This window comes from Anomalospiza imberbis, chromosome 6 (assembly GCF_031753505.1).
Source record: "Anomalospiza imberbis isolate Cuckoo-Finch-1a 21T00152 chromosome 6, ASM3175350v1, whole genome shotgun sequence".
NCBI lineage: Eukaryota > Metazoa > Chordata > Aves > Passeriformes > Viduidae > Anomalospiza > Anomalospiza imberbis.
In genome coordinates this window covers 46,775,351-46,802,176 of record NC_089686.1, presented here as the reverse complement: position 1 = coordinate 46,802,176, position 26,826 = coordinate 46,775,351, and the positions used below count along the sequence as shown (strand labels likewise).

The window sequence follows — 26,826 nt, the reverse complement described above, 5'->3', positions numbered from 1 at the left end:
CCTGTGGGGCGTCCCGCAGGTCCCCGCTGCTCCCGGCTCAGCACGCAGGGGGCTGGCAGGCGGCAGGGGTGGCCCCAGCTGCGGGAGAGCTCTCGGCTCAGCCTTGCAACGCCCGGCAGCCCGGGAACCATCCATGACCCACAAATACACGGCAGCGCGTTTTCTGCCAGGGGCAGCGCGTTTTCTGCCAGGGGCAGCGCGGCTCCGGGGGTGTCCCAGGCTGGAGGGGCACCCGGGAAGTGCCCCGCCGCTCGGGCCGCTCTCCCGCGGCCGCCGCGGCCCCGGGGCGCAGCGCCCGCGCCCTCCGCGCCGCTCCGCGCCCGCGGGGTGACGTCACCCTGCCCTGCGCCGCCCGCGCTGATTGGCTGCGGGTGACGTCAACGCTGTATCTTCCCCCCCCTTTTTTTTTCTTTTTTTTTTTTTTTTTTTTTTTTTTCCCTTCCCCCGCCACCCCCCCGCTCGCTCCCGAGGCATGACCTCATCGCCGGCGCATTCCCGGCGGCGCGCGGAGCGGCGCGGAGCAGCGCGGAGCAGCGCGGAGCGGACCCCCCCCGCCCGCCCGCCGCGGCATGCGGGCCCTGCGGCGCCGGCAGCGGCCGCGCCAGCGGACAGCCCGCGGAGCGGGGCGGCCGCCCGCGCCCGCCGCGCCGGGTCAGTGCGCGTCCCGCCGCGTCCGCGCCGCGTCCGTGCGGGACGGGGCCGTGCGGCCCGGGGGAGGCGGGGAGGGGGGCGCGGGGGGCGGTGCGGGGCGCCCGGGCGCGGGGAGCGGAGCCGGCATCGCGCCCTGAGGCGGCGGACAGCGCGACAGCATGTGCCGGTATAAGTGCGTGTCTGTGTGTGCACCTAGGTGCAGCGCTTCGCGGCTGCGAGGGGCTGGAACGGCTCCGGTGCGAGGGAGCACGATGTGTGCCAAGTGCTGGGCTGGGAAGGGAGCAGCCCCACGGCGGGGATTGGGGAAAGGAGCGGGGGTTGGCGGGGGGGGGGGGGGTGGGCTGGCGCTCCGCGGCCGCGCATGTCGGGGATGCTGCGCTTGTTTTCGGGGCGGGGGGGGGTGGTGGAAATCCCACCCTGCCTTCGCGGTGTGCGCTTGCCGGGCGGCCGTGGTGCAGGTGAGGAGGGGGCTTGGGAAGCTCCGGGGAATACCCGCTGTCCTGCCGGGCCGGGGGTCGCGGATGGAGGGGTTTTCTGGCGGGGCTGAGGGCTGGTGTTTGAGGAAGCGGTGTTAACAGCGCTGTGGTTTTTCTGATGATGAAAGAGGTTGGAGTGTCGCCCTGTGTCCTTGGCGTTTAAACGAAGCCGGCATGTGTTCAGCAGCGGGGGTTTTCATGCAAGACTTCATTGCAGCGGCTCCAAAGGCGCTGCTCGCGATTAATGAGTTAAGCTGCTCGTTTAAAAAAATCCTCTCCACCTCCCCTAGTGTGCCTGGACCGATTGATCGCCCCCCCCACACCCTCAATCATTATATAGTGGTAAATGTTGCTTTCTGTGCTGAACGTTGTTTGTTTTTAAAGATTCCTGTTTATTTCCCTTATTGATAAATAAGTTCCTTCTCCTTCCTGCTCCCCCCTCCCTTTTCTCCTCCCCCAGAATTAAATTCCTGAGCAACAGCAAAAGCTGATGTCAGTGCTTCAGCTTGCATTGGGGGAGCTCTGTACACAGGTCAGTAATTTGCGGCTTCGTTAGAAGGAAGAATGCGATGCAATGCTGTTCTGATAGGGATATTTGGATTTTTCTAGGCATGGATGCGTTTATCCCTCATATTGCGGTAGTTATCGACAGCTCCCTGGTGGGAGCTGGGTGCTGCATGAGCATATGTAGGAGAGACCACCCCTGTCCCAAGCAGCTGGCGATGACGAATGCATTGGGAATGGTTGCCAGAGGTTCCGTCTCCCTGTGATTTGGGGTAATAAGGCAGACCCCTCTCCCGCAGCAAAGGGTGAGGGTATCCAAGCAGGTAGCGCTGAGGATTGCACCTGGCAGTGCAGGGGCCATGATAACCTTGAGAGCAGCTTGCCCGTGGAGCGGTGTTTGACATTGGCTTGCATTGTCTCATCCCCCTGCACTGAGGCAAAGGCTCGGGGCTCGGCTGCCTGCGCGCCCAAACGCGGCTGTGGAGAGCTTTGTTTTCGGAAGGACTCGATACACCGGAATCGGTGCTTTTGGGTTTGGCCTTGCCTCTCTGTGCCTCTGCTTGCGCTGTCAGAGTGTGCCTGTGCCGGAGGACTCTCTCTGCAGAAGAGGTTTGTTGGGGTTTGGGTCTGCATGGCTTTGATTTCGCTTGCAACATCTCCCAAAACGAAATAAGCTGTGGCACCAAGAAAATCCTCCTGGCCATAGCGTATTTCGGATTTTAAAACACCCTCAAGGACTTCGCAGGTGTCTTGTCCCAAATTTTGCATGGCAGAGCCTGGATGTGCAGGATTGTCTAAATGGCTGGGACAAGAGTAGACAGGCGAGAGTGTGAGCAGCACAGGGATGCCTAGATGCCTCTTTGCAATGGCAGTAGGCAGAAATTCCTGCCCTTGGTCTATTGACAACACAATTGAGAGGCTCAAACCTGAGGCTGGAAGGTTTCCAAGCAGAGATGTCAGCAGCTCACACCAAAAGTCTTCTAGCCCAACAGATTGTCCTCCCGTGGCTTTCAGTTGTCCTTGCTTAGACATAAGGTAAGGAAAACCAGGATCTAGCATTGTTCTTTAAAATCTGGCCTCAGCTAAGCTTGGGAGAGCTGAGCAAAGTAGCCAGAGTCCTTAGGAGCATTCACTGGGGACTCTGCATGGAGATTATTCTTGCAAATACTGCACCATGTTTGTCTGCAGTGTGTTTTTGCTGGGTGCCAGGTACCTCACTGAGAAAGCCACTGAGACTTTGGAGAGCTTATATTCACCTAATATTAAATGAACGTCACTTTTACTATGAAAACACCCCTGAGGGCTGGGTAGTACTAGGCAGTAGTGTCTGTCCCATGCTGCCAAATTGGATCTTAAGAGGTGGGAGAAAACTCTCTTCTCTCCTGTGCAACCCTGTCCTCCCCTAGGAAATCTCCACAGGCTGGAAACACATTGTGCCTCTGGATTTCTGAAGTGACTTCTCTTGGCATGAGTATGAGTGAGTCCCCATTCCATCCCTACTCCTTACCTCTGCAACAGCTGCTGTAATCTGCATGGGCGATGAGGGCTTTTCCTCTTCGGATTTGCTTCCTTGCCTTTAAACAAGTCTTTTCTTAGAGATCAGAGGTTAATTTCCCTAGTGCACAGCTCAACTCCCAAAGCCCTGGGCACAGTCAGGTGAAGAGCAGGTTCACACTGTCAAGAATGGGAGGAGGAAAAGGAGGTGCTCTGGCATTTGGCAACCCTGATTTATGGTGCAGGCTCATAGGACGCTGCCATCACACTGAAACCATGCCAGCAAACTGAATCTAGTAGAGAAGGAGGTGATGAAGAGAAGGAGCTTGTGGATGCTGACCCCTCTCTCCCGATAGGACAGCCAAGGAGAGTCTGTTCTACCCTCTGCCATGGACTGTTCTACCCTCTGCCATGTGTTTAATGGCAGTGTTAAGGGGGAGATGGTTGCAGAAATTCCCGGGTGCTCACGGTCTCTGGGTCTCCCCGCACTCTTTGCTGCTATGCAGAGAAACTTCTGCAGCCAGAGTGGCAATGCAGTCATACTGTGGGGAAAGCTTTGACACTCCTTTGCATCCCCATGCCCTCTGGGTTTTAAAACCTGTTTTTCAAGCTTTACATTTCTTCTCTGAAGATACACCTGTCCTGCCTGATGCCAGTGGGAAGGAGCACTTGACGTAATTATGGCAGGCTTGGGGAAGGGAGGTGAGTGGCCTGGGAGCATTCATCAGATAAGAAGCTAAACAAGCTCTGTGCTCAAGATTTTCTCAAGCTTGCTCAGGAGACCTGGGTGTACTTCTGTGTGCAGGATTATAACACAGCCAGGGGAGTGGGAGGGAGGGTAGAAACTGACTGTGCCAAGATGCCGTGCACTACTGGTGTCAGGGGCTGCTATCAAAGCCAGGCAGAGCTTGTGGTGATCAGTGGTAGTGCGGGTTCCTGCAGGGATGGTGAGTGGTGTAGTTCACCCCAATGATGGCTTTGCCTGCTCATCTGATGGAGGGGCGGACCATATCGTGTGTCTCATCCCCATGGGACTGTTGTTTTGCCAGAAGCAGGCCAGCAGCTGAGACCATGGTGGAACATACCAAGATCTGGTCATGGTCGGTGCCTTGGTGACCCTGTCTCCTCTTTAGCATGAGTTCATGGAGAGGAGAACATCTCTTTCTCTTCCAAGAGATGTTTCTAGACTTTCTGCTCCAAACTTTGGGTCCATGTTGTCAGGAGTCTCCTTTGGTTCTCAACCATCTCCACTTCAAGAAAGGAGATTGAGAGTAAAGGTGGGCTACACTGGAGTACTGTGCACAACACAGAGCCCTGCTCAGCCTGTGCCATGACTGCCATGACTCCTGTAGGATGGCTGGCTCCACTTCTCTGCTATTTGGCTCTTCCTCTGAGGTTTTCTAGACCCAGCTGGACACAATAATCTAGGCTGGTGTGCAGGAGGCTTCTTTCCTTGCTTTGCCCAGGGCTTCGGTGGGGTTGGTTTTGCTGCTTTGGATCTTCAGTTTCCCAAAGCAATAGGTATTGTGTGCATGGTATCGTGGAAGGATCAGCATTTCAGAAGATAGGTGAAGTGCTAGCCCCGTCTGGATTCAGAGGAGAACCTGGAGGTGCTCACTGGAAGCTGATCCAGTACATAGAGTCTCCTGTTATAAACAGGGAGCAATAACAGGACAGAAATGCAGGGGCTGTGTGGATTAAGACTAAACTTACCTAAACAGACTCCCAGGAACCTATAGGGGGCTGGAAATCCTTCTTTGATTTCCTCTTTTCTTCACACTCCTCTTATGCCTTTTCCCATTATGTTTTTTGTGTGTGGAAAGTGCTTGTGGTTCCCTGATGTGTGCCTATATGTCTTGTCTGCCTTTACTGTATTTTCTTTAAATAAAGCCTTTTCTTGGGTCAGAGACCTTGTGTTCTTCAGGAATTTCTCCAGAGTCCTTCAAGGTCCTCTAGCAATTTGCAAAAGAGATTCTCTGTGTAGGGTTTCTGCATGCTGAGTTATGGGGAGCATTATTTCTGAGTCCACTGATGGCTGGTAACAAGGCATTTGGCAACCAGAAAGGCAAGACAGCCTGTTCTGGTGTGGATGCTCGTTCTCCTTTAAGGGAGAGAGGGGTTGGACCAGCTGAACCGCTGAGGTCCCTTTAAACCTAAATTATTGCATGACTAGTCCATAAATACCCACCATCCTGCTTCTCCCAGGCTTTTGTAGGATACCTGTTATTAGGCGGTGCTGGTGAGGGGACATGAATGAGGTGGACCACTGCTTTGATCCTGCACGGAGGCTCCAGTGACAGCATGACCCTGGCATCCTGTCCCCCACCACGTCCTCCAGCCCTGCTAATGATGCAGTGCGTCTTTCCGGTCCGTCTCTGTCAACCCACATTATTCATCCGGCACGGAGGTGCGCAGTGTGCCTGCATCCTGGCTTTTCAGCTCGCCTCTTTTCAGCTTTTTAATAGGGGATTTAGTTCTCTGAGGAGCTCATGCTGTCTAACACATGGTAATTCAGCTGATGCAGCAGAAGCTCGGGGAGAAATTTCAGTCTATTAGGGCATTGCAGGTTTTTTGCATCAAGTAAGTCAAGCCCTTTCCACATATTAAACCTGTGCCTGCGTGAATCACACATCTCCCACTGAAATCCAGACCCTCCAGACAAAGAGGGTCGCTCCGTCTCTGGGGCATGCTGCTGAAAAGAAGCAACCAAGAAGTGTCTACAGCATCTGATTGTTTTTGCGTTGCCTCTAACAACCCTCATTTCCCAGCTTGCGATGGCAGCCTGGTCCTCCTCGAGCCGTGGCTTGAGTGGAGTTATTCATGTCATCTTTATCTGCCTTGGCCGGCAGCCCTGCGTGGGGAGCAGACGGGCACAGCCAGAGCCTCGCTTGGCGCTTGAGGCTGTTGAGTGGAGGGCTGGCGCAGAGAGGGTGCCAGCACTGCTGACTGGAGCTAGCCCATGAAAAGCCACGTTAACCACTTTGCTGCTGTCGGGGACCTCGCAGAGATGTCCCCAGCAGCTGTACTGGCTCAGCACGGCTGACACCCAGAAGCCAAGCAAGCCTGGACCTGTCCCGTACACCTTACCTGCTGCTCACGTCAGGTTCAGGTCTTCTGCTGGAAAGTCAGAAGGATGCAGCAGGGCAGGAAGGTGACCCGGAGGGATGAGCCTCCAGCCAAAACTGAGCCAGGGCCCTCTCAATTGCTCTGTGGGGTGGTGAAGAGACAAAATGCCTCCCACACATCAAGGGAATTTGACTGCTGCAAAAAAACCCGAATGTAAATCTCTGACTGGGCAGAATCTCCCCAGACACATCCTTTTGTAAAGCATTCTCATTGTACTATTAAAAATAGATCGACGCATTCTCTGCTTGCTTGCTGAATGCTGATGCCTGTTAATTCTGTGTCATCCTCACAATCCCTTCTGCTTTGAGCTTGGCTGCCTCTTTGTCTGGCACCTGAGCAAGGTTCATTCAGCACTACCTGATGCAAAGATAAGAGTGAGCTCTGTTGGAGTCCTGCAGGACCGGTGGGAAGGTGAGGGTGACTGAACTGGTCTTAGCTGGGGGTCAGCCAGCCCAAAAGGAGCAAGGCTTGGTGTGATCACCCCAGCTGTCACTTGCAGGGTCAGAAACAGGGCTGAGTGAGACCCGCTGGCATGGAGATGAGTTGGAGGATGTTTAAGCTCTGGGTGGGTGTCATGATATATCTCAGTTTTTTTTGAAACTGGGGTTAAAGTACACATATATGTCATGCTTAACACCTGCCTGGAAGTGGTGAGGGGAATATTGCTGCCTGTTTCCTCCAGCAAATGAGTCCATGTAGTTTGCCACCCACAGCAGCAGTGATAATACAGATTCAGAGAGAGGACCCATGTTGCAAAGTGCTGCAATACCCAGCAGCACTTTGTATCAGTCAGGAGGCCAGGCTGCAGGATTTCATATATGAAGAGCTGTGGCATCTGACCAGCAAGCCATGGCTCGACCCACATGGTCATGAGGATGGAGGAAGGTCTGCAAATCACTTTGTTCACCCCTGTGTCACCTCAGATTAAGAACAAAACCAGCTGGTAATGAATCACGGCCCCCAAGGGAAAAGGAGAAGGCAGGAACATCAGCTTGGGCTTTGCCTGTCTTGTGTGTTTTTTTTCTAGAGAAAGGTAATCCTCCAAAACTCAGAGCTGGTGTCTCCTTGTTAGGGCTGTGGTAGGAATTAGTACCTGAGCTGACACATGCTAATTCATCCCCAACCCATGAGCAATTTGGCTATTGTGTGCATATAGAAAATTCAGCAAGCTATGAACCAGGTCAGAAAACTCTTGTGAAATGCATTTGCTGGCCTGGGGAATGTCTCATCCCATGGAAAACCAACATAGCCCCTTGCATTTTCATTGAATTCTGGATCTTCTAGGGAGAGTCACAGTTTTGTGGGAATAGAAAAGGCATAAATGTGGCCATTGGCTTTTTCTGGCTGCAAACCTGTGCTGGGATCTGCACCTCAGTTTGCACTGGGACTCACCAGAAACTGCAGACAACCCAACAGAAAGGAATATCATTATTCTACGGGGAGGCAGGGGTCCTATTTGTCATTTGAATATGAGTGTCTAATGACACTACACTGGCATTAGCCACTGTCATTAGTCACTGCACAGTGCAGTGGCTGCCCCTGTGTGTGCTGGGTGCTCCCTTTGGCCTCACCTGTGACTGTCCCCAGCACTCTGCTGAGATGGACAAGTTCCTGTCACTGGGGATTGTGCTTAAGAAGTGAAATGCTATATTTATCTGCAGCTTTGAAGAACCACAGCTTAATCCTGTGCTTTCTTTCACTTGGTGTGTAGGTGTTGTGGGAAAATAGGACCCAGGTCCTGGAGACCCTTTCTCCAGGAGACTGCAAATGCACCCAGCAGGTATTTATGGTGTTGATTGTCTTGGGATGAGAGAGGCAGACCAGCCCTGCAGAAGTATCTGACTGCATACCTTTCTGGGCTGCCTCTGTCTGCTCTTGTTGTAAAAAGGCAAAGAAGCACTTTATCCCCAGGATAAACCTCTGGGCTCATGCAGCAAATGATGGGATACCAGGCAGTGGGCAACAAGGGCCCTTGAAGATCAGCAGGACTAGGTTTCTCTTCTCCATCATGACATGTCCTCTGTGATGTGTGCCAGGCTGCTCAAAGGAGAAGGTGCTTTTAGGTCTGGGATGAGAATGTGGCCAGCTCTCAGCTTGGCAGGGTGAGAATGGAAGTGAGCTTTGGTATTAGAAAGCAGTGCTTGGGAGCAATATCCTCAGCATGGGCAAAGGCAGTGATTAAATGGCTGGCTGGTCATGGATAACCTTTGGTCTTGGCTTTTGTAGGCTTTAAAGTGAAAGCTTATGTTTATACTAAAGGGGAAAACCATATAAATCATGTTAAAAGCACAAGTCTAAGAGGAGATACTGCCCTTGTCATCTAGACTCCAGCCAAATTCCTTTCCCTGCTTGTCCCCGTTGGCTTTTCCTGGCCAGATCTCCAGATTGACTACCATTTCTGTAGTCAGAATTTTTTCTGGGAGTGGCCAGTCTATAAATCCTTAACCGCACTTTTTTGGTGGAAACAGGCTGGGAGGCAATTGCATTTGCAGTCATAACCCATCCAAAGCTGCTGGCACAACACCAGGTGGTGAGAGAGGATCAAGGACCCTTTGCTTGGCTTAACTGCAGCCAGGAGAGCTGATCGGCCTTGTGGGGTGAGGGTGCATGGGAGAGACTCCCTGGCAGCTGGATACAGCCTGTCCCCTTTCCTTTCCTCCCTGAATTGTCCCATGCCACCAGCCACGTACCCACGTGCTGAGCACCCCCACACCAGCACTGCGATGTGGCTCCACGCCACGTCCCTCGTCCGGTGTGAATGCACCATCTGGCACTTTGCTGAAGGACATCCTGGCCCTTCAGCCATGTCCTCTGGTGGAAAACACCTTCTGGGCTGCAGGGTGCAGGTGGAGAGGGCAATGGGAGATGCGGGGAGGCGAGTGGGTGCTGCTTGGTTGCATGCAGCTCCTTGCAGAGCTCTCTGGCATGCTGCTTCCAGCCTACAGGAATTGAAAGGAGACTGCGGTGTAGAAAGGAGGAGAAAAAAATCAAAGAAATCGTGAGATCAGCAAGCTTGAAACCCTGGCAAAAGTGCAGTGTCTGCCTCTGGGTGATGTGCTGTGGGAAAAAGGGAATGCTGCCCTTTCCCTCCTTCCTGAAGTGCTCCCTGCATGGAGAGGCATGTGCAGGAGCTCTTGTCCCAGGAGGAATGTGCCTGGCTGTGCAGAGATCCAAGATGGGGTTGTAAGATCAGTGTGGATGAGGCTGTGGGGGAGTCCTCTGTCTGCCATGTGAGTGGCAGGGGTTAGGAAAGAGCAGTGGATCTCAACTTGGCTTAACTGACACCAGGAAAGCCATTTCCATCTCCCCTACATCTTCCTACTGCTGGGGCCTGGGAGATGTCATTCTTCCCCATCCTTGAGATTCATTAGGGAAAGGTGGACAGGCAGATTTTGTGTCTGAGTTAGTGGTTTTGGTTAGTGGTGTTTCCCAGCCTCCTTTTAAGGAGCAGAGGAAAAAAAAAAATCACTCCATTTTTTCATCGTCAAGCAGAGAAATCTTTTGTGCTGCCTCTTAAAGGGGACCTTGAGTAACTGCTGAGAAATCGTCATCAGTTACATCACCTCTAAAACGGCTGCTGCAGGCACCTGACAGCTTTGTCCCACTGCTACTCTGGGGAATCATTATGTTCCAAATTCCTCGCCCTTGGAGAAAGCCTGCACGGCTCGCCGGGAGGGAGGAGCCACTGCGCAGTTTGTGATGCTGTGAGTGGCAGAGCAGGATCGGGAAGAAGGGCTGAGGTTCCCAGCGGATGGGGTAGAGCAGGGGACACATCCTGGAGTTTCCTAACCTCATCCCACTGGCGAGGCTGGGTTCATCAACCCGTGCAGGACCCGAGCATCTTTCTGGGAATGAGCTGAAGGCGCTGCAGTAGCATCGCCTCGGGCCGGAGAGCTGCCGTTGCCTGGCAGCTGCGGGTTTCCAGGGAAACCAGAGGTGCTAACTTGTTAATGAGCCCCGCGTCCCTGATTGCTGCTGCAAAATAATAATAATAATAATTAGTAATGGTCCTGTGATTTAGGAATCCCTCAAACAGCATGAGCCAGCCGAGGGGAGCTTGCTAAGTGCTGAAGCACTTGAAAGATATGAGGGGATGAGGACTGAAAAAGGGTGTGGGGCTTGGAAAAACTGCTGCGGTTTGTATCTTAGGAAGTGTCTGGAGAGCTGGGGTCCTGCCAGCATCCCAGCAGTGAGCCTGAGGCTGGTTGCAGGGCTGACCGCGATGGATAATGGAGCCCTGGCCAGGCAGCATCTCAGTGCAGGGCTCACAAGGCACAGATATTTCCCCCAACCCCCAGGGGTGCAAGGGTAAAAGCCAAATCATTTAGTCCCTTGGTGCCACTGAGTCCCTGGTGGAGATGGCAGTTCTTCAGGAGTGGCTGCTTTCAGATTACTGGGGACAAATAAACAAATATTTGCCTGTGGTGCTCTTATCCCTTGGTAAACTCAAGGTGGAGACAGAAGAGTGTGCTCCTGGGATGAGCATCACATGGAGCGTGCTGTAGCTCCGGTCTCACAGGCGTGATGGAAATGTGTTCCTGCAGCAAGGCTGGCTTGCCTGGGGCAGTGGGGGGAGCATCTCCTCGGTGGGGCTGCCTGTGGAGGGTAGAGCTCTCCAGGAGACCACAAGGGCTTGGTGCAAGGAGTGGACATGCTGGTTAGTGAGGTTTGCGGTTGCTGTAGAGACCTGCTGCCCTTCCAGCTGATGTCTCCAGTAAGAGAAATCAGATCTGTGCCCTTCCCATATCACATCTCTCAGCTGGGGGCCTTGTGCAAGATGAGCAGTTGTGAGAAGTGGCCTCCATCTGGGTGATCTGCGTTGGGCCAGCACAGGGATGAGTACCCATGGTCTCTCATGCCACATGGACAGACTCAGGCTGGGGTGTATCCTGGGTTTTCTTGCTCTCTTGCCTGGCCTGCCCAGAAGAAGGTCACAGCCAGGCTGAACACTTGCCTGCTGTGTGCATCTCTGCCATACTTGTGACTCATGTGGCCAGCTCCCCTCACCTACACACCCGTTTGTGGTGACACCAGTGACAGAGTCCCACTGAATTGGCCCAGCCCTCTGCTAATCCCTGCCCATCTTTCTGTCCCTCGGCTGAAGTGTGGCCTCTCCTGCTGGCTGTCCCTATTCAGCTAAGCCATGTGCCCATCTCCTCATTACAGGCACTCCAGGGAGAGGTGGGATTAAAGGATTATGATAATGTTCTTCAGGAACACTCAAGAAGATTAAGATGGCTTTAATAAACTGATAAGAGAGGAACACAGCTATGTTTCTGAAACTCTAATTTAGGTTCCAGGTTAACCTTTCCCCCTGGTCTCCTGTCACCGGGGTGAGAAGATCTCTTACTTTAGCAGAGCTCCATGGCTAAGCCTCTTTCCTCAGTTTTCCTTCTGACCCATCTGAGCAGAAGCAGAAAGACATCCTCCCTCCTTGTCTGGTCTTCCCAGGTATGAGGGCATTACAGCTGGTTCTTCTCAGAGACCATCTCATACACAGCCTGCACGGTGCTGTGAAGGTGCTATCAGAGAAGTTGCTTGTCTGCCTTTGACCTGGCTGAACCTACACGGAGAAGTCCTCGTGTCTTGGTTCTAATGCCAAGGTTACAGGTGCCTGTGACCACAATGAGCTGGCCAACTCCATCTCCTGTAAAGGAAAGAGGGGCAGAAAGGACTAACCTTGCCCTGCCTTCCCCCACATCTTTTGGGCGGAGCTGGGAGTGGGACCTGTTTGATGTGTCACATGTGTCTGCAGAGGTTTCTCTGGTTGTTCTGCAGGAGGGGGGTTGTTAGCTGACTTGGGAAACCTCGTTGGTCTTCTCCAATCTCTTCCACCCAAGCTTCCGGTCATCTGCCAAACTTTGTGTAGGCCTCTTGTGCCTTGGTTTCTCTTAAGAGTATGTTCATCAGGATCTGTTATCTTTCCTAGACCACTCTGTGTTTGACACCCCAAAAGTTTACCCCTTGCTCACTATCTGGAGATTGGATACCATGTTACATCCAGAGGAGCTCTGCAATGTTGGATCACTCCTTCCTCTCCCTTCACTCATCCCTTAGCCACTGTATTATTCTAGGATTTTTTTGTCTGTCAACTCTTTCTACTCCCTTTTTCTTTCTTCGATGTAATTGGAAGAGCCAAAAAACATTCACAGCCTGGTGTCCTGATGGGTAAGGGAGGCAGAAAGTGATTTGGGGAGTGGGGTGTGAAAGGAAGACTAAGGGGAAAAGCTGGCTAATTTGCATCCTTTCTGAGTGCCCTGGCTCTATAGCCAAGGGACAGCAGGGGGGCTTCTGGCAAGGCGGTAGCAACGTAATGAGGTGTGTCATATCCCAGCAGGAGCCAGCCTCGCTCCCCCTCAGACCCCCTAATTAGAACTGTTTCAATTTTTAAGCCCCCCTGAGGAGAGCTGGGGGAGCGGGGTTCCTTCAGCGGGGGGACCGCCCGATGCCCGCCGAGGGGGCTGCTCTGATTGCAGTTGTGGCGAGGAGCTGCGGAGCGCTCCGTGGGGCCGGGCACAGCGATGCCAGAGTGCAGTGGGGCTGCCAAAATGCTTTTGTGCCAGGAGGGGCTGTCGCTGTCTCAGCTTCTAGGGGATTTTTTTCCCTCCTGTAATTTGTATTAACACATTGGCAGAGGCAGCGGGGGTGTGATACAAGGTCAGAAAAGTACTGCACATCCTAATGTGGTCTCCTATTGGGAGCTTGGATCCTGAGGCTGAAGCCTGGGATACCTACTCCTGCTTTGGGAGGCAGCTCTGGTAGCCCAGGGAAGTTTGGGCTGTTAGTGCTGAAGTCACAAGACAGAGCAAATGCTGGAACCCCCATCCTTACAGTCTGTGGCTTTCCATTCTTTTCCTACAAGCTGGCAGTGTCCTCTGGGTTTGGTGGCTGGTAACTGAGGTCCCTGTCATGTCACCCAGTAGCGTGTCTGAATCAAGCATCTTTTTTGTATCTTGAGCTACCATTGCAGTAGGTGCCTGCAGGTGTAAGAGCTTACGGGAGCTGCTGCCTTGCTCGGATCAGAGTGACTCGTAAGCCTCCTCTGGTCCGTGGACCAAATCCTGATCCTGCAGAGGTCAATGAAAATCTTTAGGCTGGCCTTTTCAGGCACGTTATTCATAGTCCTCCTAATTCAGATGCATTAAAGCTTCAATGAAGCAGCTTGTGGGTTCTCTCTAAAACACTGTCTGGCAAGAGCAAGAGGAGCCAGGTAGTAGCCCAGGCTTATTTTCTGAATGACTGCAGTGGCATTAAAACCTAATGCCATTAAAACATCCTTGCAGTGACATCTTCCATTAAAACTTAAGAGAACACCCTGAACTGAATGCTCCCTAGCCTGCCTGCTGTTCTTGCAGACCTCATGGGCTGGACATGGAGGAATCTTTTTCTTCACCTCAGAGAGCACCAGGCTCGACCCCTGTCAGCTCCTAAGATGGAAACACAGGATATTTGTATATTGGGTATGTGAAGCCCTTTTCTAATTCTGTGCAAGTTAGTTGCTGAAAAGCAGAGAGCTCTCTGGGGCCATCTCAGTCCAAGTACAGCTTCCCAGCACCTCTGCCTTGATGCCTGGCCTGTTTCTTGAAGACAGAAGTAAAGGCCAACTTGATTTCTTGTCCTCTCTTGACTTGCCAGGAGGCAAGCTGGCAAAGATACCCATGAGCAGGCTCTAATAAACAGGCAGGTGAAATCCAGTGTGGAGTGGTTTCAGTGAGCAAACCTGATTTGGTGGTATGTGTGATGGGCCCCGACATAGCTTTTACCATGCAGCAGCAGAACCTTAGAGCTGAGCTAAGCTGCTTCTGTGAAACCATTAGCTCTGGGCTTGGCAGAGGTCAGAAAAAGCAAATTGAGTACGAGGAGCTGTTGGACTGGAAACAGGGAAAGGAGGTGACATCTTGCCCTGTGCAGGTCCCTGGTGTGCCTGGCTCTCACACATGGCACATCAGGGCTGGCCAGTGTGGCAAAAGGTGTCTGTCTCTGTAACTGGTGGCTCTGTAGACGCTTTGACCTGAAAAGCTCCTTCAATTAGGTCTAAATGTGGTAAGAACTATGGAGAAGATTAGGGAACAGGCACATGTGGTGTTTTCTGGTGCAAATAGTAAAGGTCACCCGGAGGAGCCATCAGTTAGCAGATTTGGAGCAAACCAGGGCAAGGACTTCTTCAGTGTAATTGGCAAGCCATTCTGCTCCCTGCCACTGGCCACTGTGTCTGTTAAATTAAAAGCTGACATGACTTCAAAAAGCAATTAGACAAATTTATGGAAGAAAGTTCTGCTGAGGGCTATTAAATACAAAGAGAGAACCTCTGGCTTGGGCAGCTCTGGAGACGCACATGCCAGCAGGCTGGGAGAGAAAACCTCGAAAGTGTGGCTTGTTGCACCCTTAGGTTCTTCTGAAGACATCAAGATATCATCCTGCCTAGCTGATGGGTTGTCATCTCCTTTCTTCTCTTTCCAGGTTCAGCACAATGAGTTGGCATTCTGGGCATTAGCAGCGTGAGGAGAATAGGACGGGTGTTGCCCTGCTCACCCCTCACCCCTCGCTCATTCCCCTTGGGGAGACGGGTGCTGGCGTCCCTGCCCTGCCCTTCCACCCCTTGCTCCCCACTTGCCATAGAGGGGACTGGCCCGTTATGGCTGGGGACAGGCTCCCACGCAAGGTGATGGACCCCAAGAAGCTGGCCAGCCTCCTGAGGAACGGAGCGGAGGGCACCCTGGTCATCGACAGCCGCTCCTTCGTGGAGTACAACTCCTGGCACGTCCTCAGCTCCGTCAACATCTGCTGCTCCAAGCTTGTCAAGAGAAGGCTCCAGCAGGACAAGGTCTCCATCACGGAGCTCATCCAGCCTGCCTCCAAGATGAAGGTAAGGGATCTGACCCTCACCTTTCCTGATGGGTGCTCACGCCCTCTTTTCTTGTGGGATGCAGACTGGCCTAAGGGATCCTTCCCCTCCATCCCTTGACCCAGGTATCTGGCAGCATCTCTTTGACACCCTTTGGAGAACTAAAGTGTGAGCTCATTTGGCCTCAGGGCTGTCCTCGGGAACCTGCTCATTGCCCCCACCCCACTGACGTGGCTCCCTGCTTCAGGAGCCTTCCCCGAGCAAGTCTAACAGGTATATCAGCTTTAGGACTTGTCTTATGACAGCAAACAACCCCTCAAAGCCTTCCTGGAGCTGTAAACTTAATCCCCTGCTAAAAACTCTTCCCCTCCCCTCTGTCATCTCTAACTCCATTCAGGGACATGTAATCCTCCTCCCCTGTGACGCCAGAAGCTCTTATCCGGTGTCATGGCATATTATCTCTCCCAGGCTTCTCTCTATCGCTCCTGGTTAAATAACAGAGGTGGCTCTGAGCCACGGGGCTGGGCTGGAGCGGCGGCCGGAGCAGTGCCGGGTGTCCCTGCAGAGCCGTGGCCCGGGCCATGCTCTCCGCGGAGGCGCTGCCCGAGGGCTGCGCCGGTGGGTGCCACAGTGGCCACGGGACGAGCCCGAGGGTGGTTCACCATCCCCGAGGGCTGCGCCGGTGGGTGCCGCAGTGGCCACGGGACGAGCCCGAGGGTGGTTCACCATCCCCGAGGGCTGCGCCGGTGGGTGCCGCAGTGGCCACGGGACGAGCCCGAGGGTGGTTCACCATCCCCGAGGGCTGCGCCGGTGGGTGCCGCAGTGGCCACGGGACGAGCCCGAGGGTGGTTCACCATCCCCGAGGGCTGCGCCGGTGGGTGCCACAGTGGCCACGGGACGAGCCCGAGGGTGGTTCACCATCCCCGAGGGCTGCGCCGGTGGGTGCCGCAGTGGCCACGGGACGAGCCCGAGGGTGGTTCACCATCCGAAGGGTGGCTTGCCATCACAGCCCTGCCAGTTCGCTCGCACCGTTCCCCTACTCCCGCCTTGTAATTTTATGGCAAAGCGAGGGTAGTTCAGGCGATTAATCAAATGCTGGGCCCAGCTGGAGCCATCTGCGTCGTGTGTCCCCCCCGCCCCGCCACCCCGAGAAGCCACCGCTGTCCGCATTGGCTGGCGGTGACATCACCCCGCGGGATCAAGGGGACTGCCTCTGCGGGGGGGCCGGCCTCACGCAATCTGCTTCGGTGATGCTCCGGGCTGGGCGATTTGGAGGGGATTGCAGAGACTGATTCCTGAACGGCTTTAGCTGCTCTTAAATCCCCTGGAGAATAAAGCAGAATAATCAGTTTTTCGCAAGCTCCGAGGAGAGCGGAGCGGCCGCCCTCCTCCCGGCGAGGGTCACCTCTGCAGTGGCCGCTGTCACGTGGAGCGGCAGCAGCAGCGGAACCAGCGATGCGCAAGGGGGAGGAAGAAGAGGAGGATGATAGGGAAGGGGGAAGCGTGGAAGAGTTAACATCAGCTGATGCCATCCGCCTGCAAACCTGCAGCTCGCCAGCTGCAGTGGAGCAGTGGGCTCCCAAAGGGGCCGGCTGGTCCTTCCTGGCATACCCTGCTCTGTCCCCATGGAAGGAGCGTAGAAGGATCGTTTTCTCCCGGCTCCTGGATCATTGCGTAATGGTCCACGTACTGGCTGGGGATGTGATTGTAACCAGGGATGCTAGGGGAAGAGGAGAGAGGCGTTGCCATCGCCTTTAATTCCTTTTTGCTTTTCTTTTGGTTACGGCTGAAATCCCTTCTGGCACATCCATGGGCAGCAGGCTGCATGTCTCCCCTTCTGCTGCTGCTCTGCACAGCCCCTGCCGTGCCCACCGCTTGCTGGCTCTCCCAACACATGCAGCTCAGGAATTAATTAAGCTTCAGGACACCCTTGAGAGGTTAAGCCACTTGTCCTGGGAAGCTAGAGTCAGGGGACTGGGAGGGGATCATTGCCGTATTCTCATCTGGCATAAAGCAGTGGTGGTGGCTGTGGCTTGGGCTGTCCAAGCCTTTCTGTGCATGCACTTGTGTGTTTTCATTTTGGGGTGATGAACTCTCTTCTCGCCCTTCTTCCTTCTCCCCACCTCCCATTTCACTCAGACTGTATTTTGGGACCCTGAGAAATCAATATGAGCTGCTGCCTCAGCAGAGGCACAGAGGTGCACAGATCCTCAGACGGGGATGCTGAAAGCTGATTTAGACCTCTGACACCCTGTGTCATTCCCCTGCCTCCTCTGCCTCCGCTGGTCAACATCCCCCAGCCCTGCTCTGCCCTTGGCTCCCCGGTGCTGGGGGGCGGGGGGCACGGCTGGCGTGGGGAGCAGATGGCAGGAAGGGTGACATCAGTAGCGCGATTGTCCGGCCCCATTATTCCTCCTGACGAGCCTCCCGCCCTCCTCCTGTTTCCTGCTCCCGGCCGGCCGGGGCTGCCGAGACAAAGGCGGATGGCAGCGACGCGGGGCTGCCCGGGCAGCCAAAGGGCAGCCCCGGGTTCTCGCCTCGTCCCACTCCTCCTCGCCTCCAGCAAAGAGAGCTGAACCTGCTCATCCCATGCCAGCGATTCTAAGCGAGGTGTTCTCTCCTGGGGAAGGAGACGGGCTGATACAGGGCAAAGCATTTGGGCAAACCCCACCTGGCTGCCAACGCCGCTCCTCCTGCCTGCCTGCGTGCTGGCAGCGGGGGTGGGAGAATTTGTCTAATTTGCTTTTCCCGGTGCTCACTCTCTCCCTTTCCATATTGCAGTTAAGGAAGGGTACTGTTAGCAATGCTTCTGTGGGCTGGAGTTGGGAGTGATGCTGGGGGATAACAGCAGCTCCTGGCTTTTTTTTGGAGCAAGGAGAGGAAAGGACCATTTGGGAGGAAAGAAGAAACAGAGACATTTAAAGTCCCTTTCTTTTTTTCAATTAATTAAGCCTATGATCCTATGATCGTGGCAGCTGCCGTAGCCACTACTCCCCAAGCCCCGGGGTGGACTATCTTCCCATGGTGCCCAATCTGGGAAAAGCTGCAGCAGCAATTCCTCTTGCAGTCATTTCCCTCCACACAGAAATGGTACCAACAAACTGCTTCTGCTTGGTTTTGAACCCTTCTCCCAGTGCTGGCAATAGTAAACTCTCACAATAATAAATCCCAATAACAACTGGAATAATTCAGCTCCTCAGTGCAGTTTGGAGAGCAGAGGTTATGGGAAATTCCTGCTTGGGTTTTTCACTAGCATTTCTTTAGGGAAATGTTGAACATTTTACTTCTTCAAGATCCCCCTGGAAAGTCCACCTCTCAACCACTTCTCACTTCCTGAAATGGAGCAATCTCCAGAGCAACTACAGCCATGCTTTGAGGCAAGACAAGGGTCTCTTCAGGTGATGGGAATATTTATTTCTTTGCATTAGGAGCTTGGCTCTGCAAGCAGCTGTTTTGCTTGAGGGAAAGCCGGGGCTTATTTTTGAGCCGTGTGCCTTGCTGCTCTTTATGTTGATAGAAGCCCTGTTATTTCGGTGGGGTGATTCACAGTGTTTTGAAACAATACGTGACTGAGATGTCAGTAGTAATTGGGATAATAATAATAGCTCACTCTTATCTTAGCCTGGATCACCTGTAGAGCATCATTATGACTGCTTGGCAGCTGGGGAGAGACAGAGCTGGGACCTGAGCTGTGTTAACCACACAGTGCTGGGGACTGATGTCCATGTGGGAGTTACCTCCAGCCAGAGCTGGGGACAGTGGTGGGAGGCACAGGGCTTGGCACAAAGGCAATGAATCAATGGTCTCAGCTGGGGTTTGGTTGGAGCTGTTGACTGGGTGATCCTGGCTCCTGGCTGGTCATACCCCATACCCCTCCAGCCAGGATTTTGGCAGGGAGGAGGTTTGTTCTTGGGGAGCTGCTCTGGAGCATGTCCAGCACTGGAGTGGGCCAGCAGCTTTTCAAAGGCATGCATAGGTTTGCAAGCCCCACCCAGCATCTATCTGGAGCCAAAAGACTTGCTTCATCTTGGCCCTCCTGTCCCTTGCTAGATGGATGTGGGGACCTGCTGCAGTTCTTTAAGGAATGGTATCACCCTGCAGCAGACCCCACAGATAGGAATGTTAGAATGACCCTTAAACCCTAGAGGGAACCTATTGGCCAGAGGCCAGATGGCCCCAACCCCCCAGAACCTAGATAAAAACCCACTCCACCATTGTTCGGTCTCTTTTTCCTCATTCTCCCCTGAAAATAAACACATGGAAACTGAGCCTCTCTCTCCTGGCTTCTGAAACTCTGCTCCTCAGCCGTCCCCCAAGACTCAGCTAGCATAATAGTTCAGGGGGCGGTCAGAGGGGATTGCTTCAGGGACCCTGTTTGGAGGGTGATGCCTGGGGTTACTTCAGCAGTCTTGGAGTGACAGCAACCCCTGTTGAAGTGTTGCTTCTCAGAAGGATACCTCTGTTGTCAGCTATGTCCCTGTCCTATGCTAGCACCTGGCAGAAGCAGGAATCTAGTATGGAATGTCTCTTCAGCTTTACCCTCCTCCTCTGCCCCAGTTAGCTTTTAGCCTCCCTATGTTTGAAGCCAGAGAAGGGGCGTTTCAGGAGGGCATGAGATTAATGGGAGACCCATGCGCTTGGTTAAATGTCTGTGTCTTTGTGGTGAGGAGCCAGAATGCCAGTGCATCCTTGTATGCTCCATGAGGGCTCTTCAGGACCTTCCTGCAGGTATCCTCACCCCAGCAAGCCAGGTATTTATTTTCTGCAGCCAGGCCATGCGAGGCCAGCACTTGTTTGGTGTTTACATTGAGTGAAACCGTATAACTTTAATAAGATGTAAACCATGTTGCACATCTTTGCCGTCGCTCAGCAACCCTGCAGTAATGGCCCAGACAAAGCCTTCCCATGTGGAGGAAACACTAAATCCTTTTGTGGGATAACGCTGCTCAGCCAGAGCGGGTATCTCTCTTGCAGCCTACTCAGCCTGGACTGTGCAGCTGGAATGAGCCCCTACCCCACTGCAGAGTGGTTCCTGCCTCACTGTACTTTTGGGGAAAGATGTTTTTGCTGGTGTAGGGCTTCAGGGTGAGAACTGGGTCTTTGGGATGTGCTAGGGAGCCTTGAAGGGCTAGGCAGCTGCAGAGGACTGTTAAGTTCCCGGTTCTGAACCAGCTTGTCAGCCACCGTGTTTCCCTCCAGCTGTGCTTGGATGACCTCCCACAAAAGTCCTGCATCAGGATTGGCTGAGGAAAAGATGCTGGAGTAGATCCTCATCTGGCTTATCTCAGGTGGCTTCAGTCATTTTTCAGTGTCTTATTTTAGAATTCCCATGTCCTTTTCTCTTCCCTCTTACCCTGCCCTTTCATGCCTCCTGTCATCCTGCTGAGCCGCGCGGCCAGTTTTGCCTTCCAGTCCCTGGTGCCAGGCTTGGGGACAGGTGGGTCCTTTGAGCCCCCCTTCCTCGTGCACAGCTGTGCGTGGTGCCCCGACGGGGATTTCTGTTGGTGCGGGGCTGTCCTTCCGCTGCGGCGCAGAGATGTGATGAGCTCAGCTAAATCAGTGCTCCCTGCAGTTTTATTTGGATGGTGCTCACGTTGCTGAGCAGGGAAGCACCTGCAGCAGGGTATGAAAGCAGCATTAATAATGACAGCAACCCTGAGCAAATCTGCTCTGTGGTGAGATAGGGCTTGGCAGTGAGACAGCAAAATGAGGTGGGTGTCCATGAGTGGTACCTTGCTCAAGTGGTCTCCTAGAGACATTTTGGAGAGGGCTTGGCACGGGCTGGCCAATGGGCAGCTCCACTACTAGCTGCTGAGAAGAGAGCAGCTTGCACACATTCCCTCCTTCCCTGCTTGCTGCTGCCTCCCCCTCCTCCCATGATGTGATGGATGTGCCTTACCCCCCCAGCTGGAAGGGCAGGTGCTCTCAGGGCAGGTGTGTGCCATACGCCCAGCTCTTCAGCAGATGAGCTGAGCTATGCCTCTGTGAGGATTTTTATCTCCTTTTGGTGCATGGACCTTCGGGTAAGTGTGGGAGTGTCTGGCTGTGCCTTGAGTGCTCTCGTTGCAATCCAGTCATCAGCAGGCATGGGAGGACTCCTGCCTGCAGGTTATCCCACCTGCCCCAGTTTATCCCTGCAGTGATGGGCAGCTAGGTGCAGTTTGTGATATGTAAAATCACATGAGAGCAGCCCAGGAGCTCCTTCCGCTCTTCCCAGTTTATTCCTGCAGTGTGCAGGCCCCAGCACACATTACAAAAATTACAAAAGGAAGAAAGAGCATCATCCGGAACATCCACTAAGCAAAATAAGAGATTTTCCCTTTCCTTCAGCCCTTAGGGGTGATCTGCAGGCTTGGGGTGAGGTGTAGTGCCTATAGAGGTGCTAGGCATGGTGTTCCCAGGCTGAGCCCTGAAGAGCTGTTGATCCAGCCCCCACTGACTCTAGCCACAGCACAAGGGCTGTGCTGGGAGCACCCCTGCCTGCAGAACCACTCCCAAATCCTTGTGTTCTTGTCCCTGTGACACCAGCCAGGCTGAGGAGGAGTATCTAAGGGTGAAAGTTGGCTGGGGAGGAAGTCATGGAAGAAGTCGTGGTGATTTCTGGGATGCAGTTAAGTAACAGCAAGCTGAGGGTGGGCGATGGGGAGTGACCCCCTTTTGGGCAGGATGCTCGAAAGCACTTGTAGTTGGTGAGAGTGTGCCAGTGGGCACCTCTACTGACACATTCACTTGTAGCCATGGAGTACCATCCCAGCCTGGCTGGACACTCCATTTGGTGGTCAAAACCAGCTTGTGGAAATGGTGTGGAGCTGGAATTTCCTGCTTGTGTGACCACTAAATTCAGCTTTGCTCCGCATGGTGCTGTGGATTCCTCAGTGCTCAGCCCATTTCTCTGATGCCCATTTTTTGCCGCTCCCCTGCAGGTGGAGGCGGAGGACCACCAGGACGTGGTGGTCTATGACCAGAGTACGCGGGATGTCGCCGGCTTGGCTGCTGACAGCTTCCTCTCCATCCTCCTGGGCAAGTTGGACAGCTGTTTCCACAGCGTCTCCATCCTCACAGGTAGGAGCCCTGGGTTACCGCTGCATCTCTAAGGGGCACTCATGCCCTTAGCCTGGAGTAACGGAGCTGTGGCCATCCGTGTCCATGTGCACCCGCTTCCCTGGCCACCAGTGGCTGTGGTGGAGGAAGGCAGCCCTGCATGCAGGCTGAGCAGGCTCAGCCCACGCTGGCATCACTGGGTCTCTCCCATGCCTTTGTTCTTACGCTGTCCATCTCCCCGCCGCTGCACCCAGCAGCCAGGATGAATGGAAGAGGAGGGTACAGAAGGAGGTGTGGTGGCATGGATCCAGCCATCCAAAAGCTGCCCTTTGTTCTCCCATCCCTGTGTTGCTTCATCCCTGGTCAATGTGCCAAGGACCAGACCTGGTTCAGGCACTCTGCTCCCTCTTGCTGCTGTTAAAGGGAGGGCAGGAGAAGAAATCCATGGATGTACTGGAAAGCAGAAGGATGGCAGGGGCAGAGGGTCATCACTGAGTGAGTCAGGGTCTGCTGGAGATGATGCTCTCTGGGCACAAATGTGCAGGCAGGAGGAGGCACATGCTGCCCTAATTACAGCTCTTCTGCAGTGAGGCAGGTGACTGATGAATGAAAAGCTCCGACCCAGCAGAGAGGAGAAGAGAGAGGCAGGGAACTGCCTGAGGGAGAGCTGAAGATGCCTTTGGTTCCCCTTGGCTGGGACAGCCAGGGATCTGCCTACCTTTGAGCTTTCTGCCCATGGATGGGTGGGCAGGCACTGCCCCGTGCAGCCCTGCAGTCCCACTGAGCTCAGCCATGCTCCTAAACAGTGCCAAAGCACAGAGATGGGAATCACCTCTGTCCCTTAAGCCTGTCCTCATCCTGTGGCAATTGGATACTGCTTTGGGGCTGAGGCAGAGGGTACCAACCTCTGTGCCCTGGGACACCACAGGGATGGAGGGAACTGCCACACCCGCAGAGTGACAGACCCTGGGGAAGGGTAATTGTTGGGGGGAAGGTAGCACGGGTAAGTGGCATTCAGGGAGCTCTGCCCATGCAAGGCAGGGGTAAGTGCTCTTGAATTTGAGCACCTGCATTGTGACGGGGAGAATAGAGCAGAGAAACAGTGGGATTAAACCCCCCTGGCCCTGGGTTCTGCCAACAAAACCAAGCAAGGACTGCATGAAATCATGGTAAAGCTAATTATTGTGGCCTTGGTTGCAGGAGCTCTGCTGAGGCCCATGCTGGAGGATGCCTCCCTGAGCTGGCTATGGCAGTCCCTGGCCTGTCTCAGTTGCTGTGCCTGCGGTTCCAAGGTCGCTGTGGCATTAACTAGGGCACAGTTTGGCATATGGTGCAGAAGAAGGAAACAGTAGATTCAGTTGCATCTGGGAAGGAACTTGCTTAGTCATGGGGATGGGTCAGGAAATAGCCTTGGTGGTGTGACCCTGGCACCCTCTAACCCGCTGCCACTTTCTCAGGGCTGGGTGAGGAGCAGTGCTGTGTGCTGGCTGCAAACCCCTGCCCTCCCCCACCGATTTAGGAAGAGGGGATCTCTCCTCCTGGAACCAGACAGGGCTGCGTGAGGTGGCCCTGAAAACCCCGGAGCCTTTTCCTGCCTTAAGGCAAGTGGAGGCCTGGGGGAGCCTCGTATTTCCAGTGCCCCCCAGCTGCATGCACAGCATGCACCAGCAGCGTGCCATCCCCTCCATCAGCATGCCACCACCAAACCCCTGCCAGCAAACCTGCTGTCCCCCACTTGGGCACACGCCTCCTCCATCATCAGGACAGCCATCTCCATCCTCCTGGGCTGCAGGAGCCCCAAGCAGGAGTGTGGCTAGGCACCAAGCAAAGCTCAAGCCTCCCAAATTAAAAGCGCAGCAGGGCTTCATCCATATGTGGAACAAGAGCCACCAGCAGGGGGAAAAAACTGGAGCTGAAATGTAGAACACTGGGTCATGGCGGCGGTGTTTCACACGGAAATCATGACTGGAATGGCTGTGCAGAGCATCCAGGAGAGGCTGGGCACGCTTGCTGACAGGCACAGCTTCCTCTTGCCTGCGATGTGGGCAGCAATGGGCTGGTGTAGAGATAGCTCTGGAGTGCTTGGGGGGTCTGGGGCAGGATGTGTGAGTGGGCCTGATTCTGAACCCTTGCCCTTGTGGGGTTTAACCCCTCAGTCTGTCCACTCCAGCCTCAAGCACCTTGTCCAGCCCCAATCCATTTGGTGTTTCAGAAGAAGTGCCTGAGTTATCTTTGGAGGTGCCTTGTGACCCCAGTGGGTTAGCAATCCCAAAATGGGGAAGATTTCATCCTGTCCCTTAGTGGATGCCATTACCTCAGGGAAGCTGTCCTGAGGGTCCCCAGCTCAGTGTGGCAGCCCTGCACAGCTCCTCTGTGCTGCCCAGCTCTCTCAGCCCCAGCAGATGCTGGGGTCTGTGCCTCCGTGTCCCCATCTCATGCAAACACCAGGCTTGGCTGTTCCTGCTCACCTCCAGGCCACCAACCTTCTGACCCTTGAAGCAGCTGATGGAGGCTGATGGGTGAGGACAGGGGAGCTGGGGCTGGCAGGACTGGTGCCAGGGACTCCTCAAGGGTTAACAGCCCAGAAGCAACGATTCCAGTGGCTGGCAGGGAAGAATCTGAGTCAATTATTCCCAGTCTTGGAAATCATCAGCTTCTCTTCTTTTTTCTTTTTCTTTTTTTTTTTTTTTTAATTGTGTAAGTATAAATAGTGCTGCTTGCTGCCCTCCATCCGTGGGAGCAGAAAGACTGTTGATTTATATGGTTTTCCTGACATCACATGAAGTGGTGGAAAACTGAATGGAGCCAACATTTTTCCTGCATTACGTAATGCCCCCTCCCTCCCAGCCCAGCTCTGCTATTCCTGCAGGAGCCTGACTGTTCTTTAACCTTTGTTTACTTCAGCACAAACCCTTGCTTTTTTGCTTTTTTTCTGCTTTTTTTCTGCTTTTTTTCCTTTTATTTTCCTTCTTTTTTTAATGTTGCTATATTTTTCCTCCCTTATTCTTCCCCTTTGCAATCACCCGCTTGGTTTTTATTAAGGGGCATTATCTGCTTATGAAGCAGCAGCAGCAGTCTGGCTCCATTGCTCCCCGACAGCTCCCGTGTGCCAGCTCTGGTATGAGAGCCTGTCCAGAGCCGTGTGTGGTGCTGAGCTGGTGGGTGCTGAGCTTCACCAGCTCCTCTCCATTTGTCCCGCTGCAGCAGGCAGCGTGGAGATTTTCTTCTACTCCTATTCAGTGGCTAAAAGCGACAGCTGAGGGCTTGGGATGCTGGTCCAGATGATGCTCAGCCACCCATCCTGTCCCTACTTCTGGTCCTTAGGCCGAGCACCGGGCTCCTCTCTCCCACGCTCGAAGCCGTGTGCCAGCTGGAGATAAAACCAGGATGGCAGCCTGGGCTGCGGGGCTTGGGACCCCCCTTGCACGGCAGAGGCTCTTTTTGCTGCAGTTCGTGTGCTGGGGGAGCTTCACCGCTGCGATATCGTGCTCCGACCTGAAACAGGCCCCTCAACTGCGTTCTGAACTCCAGTCATGAGCTTTTCATCTGGCTCGGGAGCGCGTGTGAGATCATCTTCAGCGCCCCCCTCCCCCCGCTTTTGTACCAATTCTTCAAGGAATGTTTAAATTTTCCAGTCCTGTTCTTTCTAAATTTGGAGCGTGTGTTTACTCCCAGGATTCGGAAAGAATGTAACAATATCATCAGCGACAAATCCCTCCCAGCCCTTCACTCACCAACATCCTCAGTGAGCAGGCTGGCCACGACCCAAGTCCTCTCCAGCCCGGCGGTGCCATGGCCATCCAGCACGGCTGCAGAGAGTTGGAATTGCATGGCTGCAGTGATCTGGGTGGAGGCTGAGGTTTTGGGGATTTTGGGGGAATCTACCAAAGACAGGTGCCGCAGGCAAAAAGAAGTAGCAAATAAAGGAAAGGGGATTTCCATTGCAAGAGCTGACTTGGGCTGCCCAGGCATGAGTGGGTTTAGCACTGAAGCACTGTCTGGAATTATTTTAGACACAAGGATTCAGAGATAGATGATTTTAATTGAAAAAAAAAAAAGGAAAAAAAAACCCAGAATGAAAGAAAAAACCACTTTTTTTTTTTGTATAGGGACAGTCCTAAAAAGAGGTTAAACATTAGGGCAACTGAACAGGGCTTTGCTCATCCTTGGCTGAAAATTCGGTAATGCTTTCTCGTGTCGTGTTGGTGTGAAGCCACATGCCAGCCACACATTCCCTTGCTGCCTGCTCCTCTTGAAACATACTGGGCTGGAGCTGTTCTTGAGGAAAAGAGAAGATGAATGAAAAAAGCCAAGCTGAAAGCAGGGCAGAGGCAGGGCAGAGCAGAGGGGCTTGCCTTCAGTCCGAGTCTCAGAGGCTGGAGTGGCAGCATGTGCAGCATGTGCATCCAAAGGTTGTCATGGCATATGCTGAAGATAAAAGCTTAGCAGGATCCAGAACCAGGATTGAGGTATCTTTATTAACTCAATGTAAGGAAAAAAAAAAAAAAAACCACTAAAACCTGAGAAAGAAAATACCCCAAATACCCACATTTTGGTCACAGAATCACAGAATATTCTGAGTTGAAAGAGATGCACAAGTATCAGGTCCAAATCTTAAGTGAATGACCCATACAGGAATCAAACCCTCAAACCCATGGGTGTCACTAGCACAATGCTCTAACCACATAA

At 53.6% G+C, this 26,826-nt stretch overlaps 1 protein-coding gene across 4 annotated transcripts in view; it reads left to right on the top strand.

Moving 5' to 3' along the window:
- The first annotated feature begins 501 nt into the window (after window positions 1–501).
- The window catches only part of DUSP8 (dual specificity phosphatase 8), a 42,167-nt gene continuing 15,842 nt past the window's right edge, over window positions 502–26,826 (top strand). Inside the window, exons 1-3 of one of the 4 annotated variants that reach the window (XM_068193927.1) lie at window positions 502–651; window positions 14,712–15,117; window positions 22,020–22,158. In XM_068193927.1, the coding sequence (XP_068050028.1) occupies window positions 14,887–15,117; window positions 22,020–22,158 (370 nt within the window). In that variant the 5' untranslated portion in view covers window positions 502–651; window positions 14,712–14,886. Of the gene's footprint in view, window positions 652–745; window positions 818–1,220; window positions 1,660–1,710; window positions 2,241–14,711; window positions 15,118–22,019; window positions 22,159–26,826 lie in introns of those variants that run through there. The other 3 variants (XM_068193929.1, XM_068193931.1, XM_068193930.1) reach the window with 3 other exon arrangements.